General features: G+C 39.2%; 1 protein-coding gene across 1 annotated transcript; it reads right to left on the bottom strand.

Moving 5' to 3' along the window:
* Positions 1 to 10,140: 10,140 nt before the first annotated feature.
* On the bottom strand, positions 10,141 to 10,339 carry LOC145713777 (thymosin beta-4-like). Its single transcript, XM_081792615.1, is given in 2 exon segments — positions 10,141 to 10,204; positions 10,206 to 10,339. Coding segments are annotated over 2 exon segments (198 nt in total).
* Positions 10,340 to 11,218: the final 879 nt, after the last annotated feature.

The raw sequence follows: 11,218 nt of genomic DNA, 5'->3' as shown, positions 1-11,218 counted from the left end.
GGAGGAGATGATCCTTGGTGGAATATCTAAAGAGAAATGAGTGCCAACTATTAGAGTGAAATAATGCTGTGGGAAAAATAAAACCCCAAAGGATGAAGTTAGAGTTTGCTATAATAGCCATATCTTCCCATCTGGAAAGTCTCTTTCCAGAACTCATTTGACTTAAATCATTTAGCTCTCCCCTACTACCCACCCACCTTCTTCTTTCCTACTCATCCTGAAAATCTCAATTTATTTTTTTTTTTTAAATTTTTTTTTTTCAACGTTTTTTATTTTATTTTTGGGACAGAGAGAGACAGAGCATGAACGGGGGAGGGGCAGAGAGAGAGGGAGACACAGAATCGGAAACAGGCTCCAGGCTCCGAGCCATCAGCCCAGAGCCTGACGCGGGGCTCGAACTCACGGACCGCGAGATCGTGACCTGGCTGAAGTCGGACGCTTAACCGACTGCGCCACCCAGGCGCCCCGAAAATCTCAATTTAAATTTCACTTCTTCTGGTAGAGTCATATCTGATCAGTAGACTGGGGAAGGTTCTCCTGCTAGGTGGTCCCATAGTGTCTGCTGTTTTTGTTGTAACTATTTAAATGTCTATCTTTATTCTTATACTATAAGTACCATAAGGACAGGGACTATGTCTGGTTTTAATCACCATTGTTATCTCTAGTGAATAGCACTACATCTGTCACATAGCAGGTCTTTGATAAGCATTTGTTGAATGAATGAATCTGCCTTCCAAAAGCATCTCTTATAACACTTCCCTCAGTCATTTATGTGGTTGATCAGTCAACAGATATCAGTCCTCATTAAGTGCTAGATATTCTTTTCTACACTGGAGTTAGTGATGAATGAAATACTATCCTTTTTGTTTGATCATGGTAGCCTGTATCCCCATTCCTTTGAGAGAATGGTAGGGCAGCCAACTCATCCTGGTTTGCCCAGGAGTTTCCTAGTTCTAGTGCTAAAAGTGACATATCCCAGGGGTCCCCCACCCTAATTCCCAGTCCTGAGCAATCTGGAACAGTTGATCACTCTACAGTAGTGTCTCTTATCTCCATCCCAGATATCTAGCATTATATCTGGAACATGGTAAGTTTTCAATGAATATTTATTGAGTGTAGGTGGGTAGGTTAGTGGATGGATGTGGACTTGGATGAATGAATATGCTTGTTTTGGGAACTTTTCAGAATCTGGAGGAAAAGAAAAGAGACACCTAGAGATCTCAGAATACTCAAGAAAGGTCTACATCAGAGGGCTGGGAGGGCAGGGGCAGCCTTCCAGAAGTTTCTCTTCTTTGGCCACTTGTCTGAGACTTATCTGAATTTTTCTAAAGACCCAGAGGTGGGGAAAGATTGGCCTCTGAAGGAAACTCCCAGCTAGGATGATGGGTATTAAGGTGATTTGGCACAGGAAGTCCTCATTCTGCTTTGCAAGTCACTGGGATTAATATCCCCTGGTGACATCCTCAGAGGAGGTCAAGGTATAAATATTTTCAAGACCTTACTTTGGGGGGAAAGTCCAACAAGCTTTGAGGCTATTGTGTAGAGAAGAGATGTAGAGAGGTAGGAAAATAACTAGAACTTTTGGGGCACCTGTGTGGCTCACTTGGTTAAGCATCCAACTTTGGCTCAGGCCATGATCTCATGGTTCCTGGGTTTAAGCCCCACATCAGGCTTTGCACTGACAGTGTGGAGCCTGCCTGGGATTCTCTCTCTCTCTCCTTCTCTCTCTGCCCCTCCTCCCCATCTCAAAATAAATAAATAAACTTTAAAAAAAGAAAGAAAATAGCTAAAACTTTATAATTGTAGTTAATTATATTTTCAAAATAATTTCATGGATTTAATACAGCTAAACAATTACATTTACTTTTTTCCTGCTCAGATTCCTGGTGGAGATGTTCAAATTTTTCAAATCATTATTTAAAATTTTTTTAATGTTTATTCTTGAGAGAGATAGTGCACAAGCCAGGGGATGGGCAGAGACAGAGAGGGAGACACAGAATCTGAAGCAGGCTCCAGGCTCTGAGCTTTCAGCACAGAGCCCAACGTGGGGCTCAAACCAGGAATGGTGAGATCATGACCTGAGCCAAAGTCAGACTGAGCCACCCAGGATCCCCTCAAATCATTATTTTAAGGACATTATGGTAGCTGTCTATTCTTAGAAATCCATTCTCTTCTGTCTGCTAGAATGCCCCTCAGCCCCAGTTTCACCCTTGTTCCTCAAAAATGAGTCACTATGGAGAAGTCCCTTTGGATCCCTCCTAACACTCAGAGTACTCTGTTAATACCTTTTATGGCAGGTATCCTTGAATAGCACTGTGAGTTATAAATGCCTGCTCTTCTCATTAGATGGGCACTGCCTTTAGTACAGATATAAATGCAAATATCTTTAGTGTTTCCTTCTGTAAAAAGATAACATTATTTATCTCATAGGGTTTTGCAAAGATTAAATAAGATAACATAAGAAATATTCTTCACACTGCCTAGCACAAATAGTTTTTGACAAATGATAGTTGCCTCCTTTTCCCCCTTCTTTGAGAAAGGAACTGTGTATTATATATTTATTTCTGTGTCTCTAACACAAGGCTTGGCACACAGTGGGACTCAAATGTTTACCAAGTTGAACTGTCAAAGAACCATGGTCTCATTGGAAGATGATAATAAACAAAGGATGCATAACAATGACATGGTGTAAAAATATGGTAAACAGAAAGTGGAGGCTAGCACAAAACCATTCACAAAGTTAACTGTGAGCTGTATCCAACTCGTCAATTTCTGTCTTTACTGATTCAGTACTATGGCTTTTATTCACTTTTTGTTCACATTGTACTACTGGCATACTTGCATCTTAGCAATTATCATATTATAATAAAATCATATATTTATACTTTGTCTTCCCAACTGAATTATAAATTCCTTGAGTTCAGAGACTGTGCCTTATGCATTACATTTTTGTATCTTCTGTACCTAAAATAAGCACCCATTTGCTTTCTTTTTTTTTTTTTTTAACAGTTGAGCTAGTTTCCCTTACCTTGACATAGGTACCTTCGGTGAGAAACTTCTCCCTAATATGCATTTTATCTTTTCAACTGAATTGAAAGTTCATTCAAGGTTGGAAGCCATGTTTCCCCTATAAGGCCCAGCACAGGGTCAGACCCATGGTGGGTGCTAATTGCATATTTAATTGACCAATGCATATTCTCTCAAAATAGGGAGATGTCATTCCACATCATAAAGGACATTTCTGTATGAACATAAGATATACAAGGTTCTGATATGGTCCATTAATATCACGCCATATCAGATAAAATTTGATTTTAGTACAACCAAAGAACAAATACAGTTTTCTTTCTTCCAAGAAAAGAAAAAGAAAATGATTTTACTGTTTTTATAAAAATAAAAAAGCAATAGATAGCCCCAAATTCTACCATCCATAAATAATCAGCGTTAATATTTAGTGAGCATTATTTCAGACCTCTATGTATGCACATATTCAGAAAAGAGATGGATGGATGACTAGATAAAAAAGATTTTATGAAAATAGGATCATAGTGTGCAGACCAGTTTTATTAAAAATATTCAATCTAATTTTATTTGAATTCAACAGAAGACTAAAATGAAACCAAAGAAATTGCTAACCTTTGGATAAATATTATTTCACCTCAAGAGATATTGACTTCACACTAGGGAAGATAAGATTATCACTGGTATACCTCCTCTCATCTCCTCTCCCCCAGCCTCCAGATTTTTATTAGTTATATCATTGCTCTGTCAGTGTTATTAACTGTTACATGCTGCTTTGTCACCAGCATCAAGTCTGTTATTTAGGGGACGTATATGTACTACAAACATTTAATTAAAGGAATTAATTGCTCCATCTGTATTCTTCTATCATGGTTTATCTGTTCCCAGATTTTCTTTAAGTTTGTTTATTTATTTTTAATTTTTTGAGGAACCTCCACACTGTTTTCCAGAGAGGCTGCACCAGTTTGCAGTCCCACCGACAGTGCAAGAGGGTTCCCATTTCTCCACATCCTCTCCAGCATCTATAGTCTCCTAATTTGTTCATTTTAGCCATTCTGACTGTTTATAGCAGCACTTTCAACAATAGCCAAATTATGGAAAGAGCCTAAATGTCCATCAACTGATGAATGGATAAGAAATTGTGGTTTATATATACAATGGAATACTACTTGGCAATGAAAAAGAATAAGAAAGAATGAAATATGGCCTTTTATAGCAACGTGGATAGAACTGGAGAGTGTTATGCTAAGTGAAATAAGTCATACAGAGAAAAACAGATACCATATGTTTTCACTTTTATATGGATCCTGAGAAACTTAACAGAAGACCATGGGGGAGGGAAAGGGAAAAAAAAAGTTAGAGAGGGAGGGAGCCAAACCATAAGAGACTCTTAAAGACAGAATAAACTGAGGGTTGATGGGGAGTGGGAGGGAGGGGAAAGTGGGCGGTGGGCATTGAGGAGGGCACCTGTTGGGTTGAGCACTGGGTGTTGTATGGAAACAAATTTGACAATAAATTTCATATTTAAATTTTTTTTAATGTTTATTTATTTTTGAGACAGAGAGAGAGCATGAACGGGGGAGGGTCAGAGACAGGAAGACACAGAATCTGAAACAGGCTCCAGGCTCTGAGCTGTCAGCACAGAGCCCGATGCGGGGCTCAAACTCATGGACCGCGAAATCATGACCTGAGCAGAAGTCGGCCGCTTAACCAACTGAGCCACCCAGGCGCCCCATTAAATTTCATATTTTAAAAAAGTTTATTTATTTATTTTGAGAGAGACATAGTGAGTGGAGGAGGGGCAGAGAGAGAGGGAGAGAGAGAGAATCCCAAGCAGTCTTCTTGCTGGCAGCACAGGCCCCAATGTAGGGCTCAAACCCACAAAACTGTGAAATCATGACCTGAGCCAAAACCAAGATTTGGACACTTAACTGACTGAGCCACCCAGGCACCCCTGTTCCCAGATTTTTTAATTTGATTTTTTTCTCTTCATTGGCTGGATTTTGTAGAAGGTTTTATGAATGCTGTATTCCTTGGGGCACCTGGGTGGCTCAGTTGGTTAAGCATCCTATTTCAGCTCAGGTCATGATCTCACCTTTAGTGAGTTTGAGCCCCACCTCAGGCTCTGTGCTGACAGCTCAGAGCCTGGAGCCTGGAGCGTGCTTCAAATACTGTGTCTCCCTCTCTCTCTGCCCCTCCCCCCCACACATTCTGTTTGTCTGTCTCTCTGTCTCAAAAATATATAAACATGAATGCTGTATTCCCCAAATGCTACATGTTGCCTTTTTATTTGAAAAAGTAGTTGGCTGGGTATGACATCTTTGAGTTTCACTTAAACTTTATTTCAACATTTTATAGACCTGCTCCATTGTATTTTGGTATTGAATATTACTGTGAAGTCTGAAGCCAGGCTGATTTTTTCCTTCATATAAATATCTTACTTTTTTCTGTCTATACATCTGAAAAATCATTTATTTATCCTTGATGTTCAATCATGCTTTTTCTTTCTCTTTCTTTCTTTCTTTCTTTCTTTTCTTTCTTTCATCTTTCCTCTTTTTTCTGGAGCACAGTATGTCTTTTCTGTCTACAGATTTGGTTCTTCTTTTATTTCAGTGAAATTTTTTCTATTATATTCCTAAATACCTTTTCTGCACAATTTTTTGAATTCATCATAGACCTTAGGAACCCTAGCCAGCCTTGTTACATTGTCTTCATTTTCCATGACTATTATCCTATGATTGAATTAATCCCTTTGTCCTTTAGTTTTGATTCACTATGATTATCACAATACTTCCTTTCATATCAGTGATTCTATTTTAGTCAGGGCTATTTTGAGCCACACTGTTTCTAATTAATTTACTAGTTCTAATAAAGTATTGTTTTGGCTCTTACTATGTTCCTTTAGTTCTGCCATATCCTCAACCTATTGTCTATTAACTTGTCTTTGAGTTTTTGTTTATTGCATTCATGTTTTATTGAGTTCTAACATGCAAAACGCTCAGAATGTTTTGGGTGTTTCTTGTGTTATGTTTTCTTCCATGTGTTTTTATTTTAATTAAACTTTTTATGAAGATCATTGTAGTTTCATGTGCACTTGTAAGAAATAATACAGGGAGATACTGTGTACTCTTTAACCAGTTTTTCCCAATGGTCACATTTTGCATTTTTACAGTACAAATCACAACCAGAATATTGACATTGATAAAATTTATCCATTTTATTCAGATTTCCCCAGTTTTACTTATATTCATTTGTGTGTGCCTGCGTGTGTGTGTGTGTGTGTGTGTACCTTTATGCATTTTGTAATGCCACAAGGATCCTTTGTGTTGACTTTTTATAACCACACCCTCCCTCCTGATCTTTACTATCCCTAACCTCTCCATTTCTATAACTTTGTCATTTAGAAAATGTTATATAAATGGAATTACACAGGGGCACCTGCGTGGCTCAGTTGGTTAAGCATCTGACTCTTGATTTTGGCCCAAGTCATGATCTGATGGCCCCACATCAGGCTCTGCACTGACAGCACAGAGCCTGCTTCAGATTCTGTGTCTCCCTCTCTCCCTCTGCCCCTCCCCAGCTTGTGCTTGTGCATGCTCTTTCTGTCTAAATAAGTAAACATTAAAAAATGTTTAAATGGAATTATATAGTGTGTGACCTTTAAGGATTGGCTTTTTTTTTAATGTTTATTTGTTTTTGAGAGAGAGAGACAGAACACAAGTGGGGGAGAGAAGAGAGAGAGGGAGACACAGAATCTGAAGCAGGCTCCAGGCTCTGAGCTGTCAGCACAGAGCCCAATGGGGGCTTGAACTCACAGACTGCAAGATCATGACCTGGGCCAAAGTCAGACACTTAAGTGACTGAGCCACCCAGGTGCCCCAAGGATTGGCTTTTTTCATTCAACATAATTACCTGGAGACCTATCCAAGTTATTGTGTGCATCAACAGTTCATTCCTTCTATTGCTAAGTAGTATTCCATGGTATGGGTGTACCATAGTTTGTTTAACCATTTGCTCATTGAAATACATCTGGGTTGTTTCTAGTTTGGAGCTATTATGAGGAAAGCTACTATGGAACATTTCTGCACAGGTCTTTGTGTGACTATGTTTTCATTTCTCTGGGATAAATGCCCAAGACTATAATTGCTACTCCATGTGGATTTAATCTCTCGTTTGCATGCTATGTTTCTTCCCTTTTCTTCTTTGGTTGTAGTAGTATGTTGGCATGGTAGCCATGCCATTTCTTTCCCCCTTGTTTGTGCTTAACATGGGCAGGTCTTGCCAGGGCTTCTATTTGTTTTGATATAGTTTGGTTGAATTCTCCATGACAACCTTCCCAGTGTATCTAGGACCTTTTCATACACCCCTGCAAGGTCTTGTTTGAAAGCAAAATGTTCTGTTCATTATTCTGTAGACTTCAGGTAAATTATGGGAAGGGGAAACTCAGCTAAAGTTATGCCTCTTTTGCTGAGGGGCCTGGACTCTGACCTCTGTCTTCTGATGTTCTATTAAATGTCTATACATGGCCCATTTAAACCCGTCAGGGGTATATTCCGATCCCAAAGCTTTGGCTCAATATTCCTAAGAAATAGGGAAGAAGGGAAACTCTAGAAAATAACAAATTCTGATAGCACCCTCTACCTTGGCTGAGATCCTACAGTAATATGTTGGGCTTCTCCTCTTGAAGGTATGTTCTGGACTCTTCCTCAAATGCTTCCTCAACCCTTTCCCCTGCCCATTCCAAATTACCATTGACTACTCTCCAAATTGGTGGGGTTTAGTGATGACTTATAGGATTTTGTTGACTTGCCTTTTTCCCTAAGCGCTGTTTCTGGGGGTTGGAACAGTTAGGGACGTTTTAGCACTGTCCCAAAGTCTTCAGTTTTCTTTCTTGGCTGCCACTTTTGGAAATATAAATTTTAAAGTTTTACTCTTTCCTTGTTTGTTTATTGCTGTTGAAATTGTTAGTGTTTTTTTTATAATTATGATTTATCTTTGTTCATTTTTTTAGGTATTTGGCAGCAGTGGTAAGAGATTGAGTAAGAGTCTGTAGGTCAGCATTGTTCTATCAGTTTTCCCAGGAAATCTCAGATGGTGTGTGTTTTGTTTTTTTTAACTCCTCTTTCATACTAGAGGGCCTGAGTCTGGAGAAGAACAGCACTTTAACAAGGTAAGGAAGTATAACAGAGTTGGGCAGTCGCTGCAACTGGGACCAGAAAGGGAGAACTTAAGTTAGGAAAAGTTGGCATGGCACACTCAAACATGGACCTAACCTGGGACCCCTAACTGAATATGAACTTTCCTTTTCTTCATTACTTTTACCCAACTCTTTCCAAGTTCAGTCAGTTTGCCTCAAACTTCTCATGTGTGTCCCTTCCTCCCCACCTTATTGTAATTGACTATAGTCAAACCTCATCTTTGTCCTGGATTTCTGCAACATTTTCTTAACAGGGCTTCGTGCCTCTAGTTTCTTTCTCATGCAGGCCATCCTGCCCACACTACCATTTAGTCAATGTTCCTAAACCATTTTGTGTATACCCTCTCCATTCAAAGGCCATCAGAGACTTCCCAATTGCTCCCTAAAACAAGTTCAAACTTCTTAATATGGCCTAAAAGCAACTAACATTTATGTATTTCCTCAATGCTGAGAACATGCAAATTGATTTTTACATATTGAATGATTTCATCTTCAAATCCTTGAGGTAGTTATTGTAATTATCCTCATTTTACATATGAGAAAATTGATATGAGGGGGATTCCATAATTTTCCTAAGGTCACACAGAAGAAATGGGATTCAAATGCTAGCAACATGGCTCCAGAGTCCATGCTCTTAAACCACCTCATGACATTGCCCTCTATAATGCCCTTCATTGTCTGCCATCCTAATGACCTTTGCAACCTTATCACTCTCTCATTACCACCCATACATGAACATTCTGGCCACATCAAGCTACTTACTGTTCCACAAACACACCATATTCTTTCACACATCTGTCCCTTTTCACATCTCTTCTCTCAATGGACCACTCTCAGTATACCCTACCAAATCTACCTGGTAAACTCCCATTTATCATTTTTTCTTCTGCTGTTTTTGCTAAAGTACAAACCTAATTTTGCACATCCTGGCTTGCCCTTCAGTGAGGCCCTATTGCCTCGAGGATACACCCAGCTTTCTCAGTATAGTAAATAAGACCCTGCAAAATCCAGGCCCCATCTACCACACAACTATCACCTTTCACACCTCAAACTCAATCTGTACCAAACTACTTGAACTTTCCTAACCACACCATTCTGATCTCTGCCTCTATGTTTTTGTCCATGTTCATCCTTCCAATTGGAATCTCCTGTCCACCTGAAAGACTCTTACATGTGCTTCAAGACTCAGTATAATCATCCTCTCTGTGATGAAGCCTTCCCTTCCCTGCCACGCCTTGCCCTACCATGCCCTCCTTTACCTTCTTTAAGCAGAATTGGCTATTCTTTTCTCAGTATCACCCATGCACCTTGTACATCACTTCTATTGTAGCACTTATCACACCATTGCACCATTATTTTTTACAGAGCTGTCTCCTTTATTAACTTTCTTGAGGGGGATGACAGTATTTTTATTTCTGTAAAGTTTATTCTAACTTGCACCTGGCACATAATAGGCACTCCCAAAATATGTGTTGAATGAATGAATATTTTTTTCAGGTTTTAAAACTTTTTATTTGCATATTTTAAAAATTGTGCATTCTAATAATTAAAATCATTCGAACAAAAAAAATGGCACTCTAATTAAACTGCATTTTGCAGGCTTAAGGATACCTTGGACCAGCTTGGTTTCTAGTCTAGATTTACTGCTGTCCCACCCAGCTTCTTCCTTCACCAACATGCAAGTTTTCTTTCCCTGCCAGCCAGACAGGCAGATGGGAGAGGCAGGAGCAGTCTTCATTGTCAGTAGTTCTTGATTCTTTGGTGTGAAAAGGGGCAGCACGGTCATTTAAACGTAATCCAACCTCTTTGGATCTTACAAAGTTAAACAGTTAAAAAAATAAAATAAAATAAAATAAAATATAAAATAAATAAAAAGAAGGCCATACCTGTGTAATGTACAGCGCATATTGGTGGCACACATCTCAATAGGATTTGCCTGCTTGCTTCTCTCGTTCAATCGTTTCTTTTGAAGGCAATGAATTTTTTCCTATGTTTCAATTTTGACTTATCAAATTACTCAATCTCAGCCATATCGGATTTGTCAGATATGGTTGCAGAAGAAACAGAGCAAGGCTTGCTACGAGTGAAGCCTGGTTTACGCAGTGGCCACTGCAGAGTCATGAATGAATCTTGATATCCCCAGTGCCCAGCACAGTTCTAGGACACAATATGTACTCAATAAATAGCTGTTTTCTTAACAAATGTTTGCACTCTTTTTTCACTGTTATGTGTTTTCCTTCCAGGTACTTTCCTACTTCTTCAAACAAATCCTTTAGTGGGAGCCCCTGTTGCCTCAGAGCAAGCTTGTGAGTTTATTTTCCAGAGCAAAAGATTACCTTGAAGAGAATAGCATGACTTACAGAAACATGGCTAGAGGAGAGAGGCTGGGTTAAGCTGAGAGGAGCAGAGAAGGGTAGAATATTTGCCAAGACCTAACAGGCTTGGGCATATGAAGGTAGCTCTGTAGATATGGCTGAGTCATTCTGGGGCAATGATTCCCAAACTTGAGTGGCCATTAGAACTCTTAGGAAATAGTTCTCCATAAATCTCTGCATGTCTTGTGAGTAGAGGCATTGACTGTACTCTATCTTTTCAAGGGTATTCATACAGTGAACAGCCTGGGAATATAGATTGCATCCCCCTCCAGAACAAAAGACAAATTTATTTCTGTCACATATGCTAAAGATAATCTCTTCTTCTACAGAAAAGATCAGGCATACTTATTGCCCATTATAAAAAAAAAATTAGGTTCCCTAAGCTGGGTCTTCTTTTGTTATACAACCCACTGCATGTCCTTGCATCACTTGGCCCTCCTCATGTCATCCTGCGAAATTAAAGCATGGGAAACTGACACACATGTTGATACTCTGGTTACTGATAATTCTGAGTAATAATAACATCATCATCATCTCCTTTCTCTGACCCAGGAATTTTATGTCTTCTGTCAGCATCCATGAAACCATGACAGGCTAACTTCTTAACTTACAAGTAAAGTCTCAC

This window comes from Panthera onca, chromosome X (assembly GCF_046562875.1).
Source record: "Panthera onca isolate mPanOnc1 chromosome X, mPanOnc1 haplotype 2, whole genome shotgun sequence".
Taxonomy (NCBI): domain Eukaryota; kingdom Metazoa; phylum Chordata; class Mammalia; order Carnivora; family Felidae; genus Panthera; species Panthera onca.
Note: the sequence above shows the minus strand (reverse complement) of the source record. Positions and strands in the feature narration are given on the sequence as shown.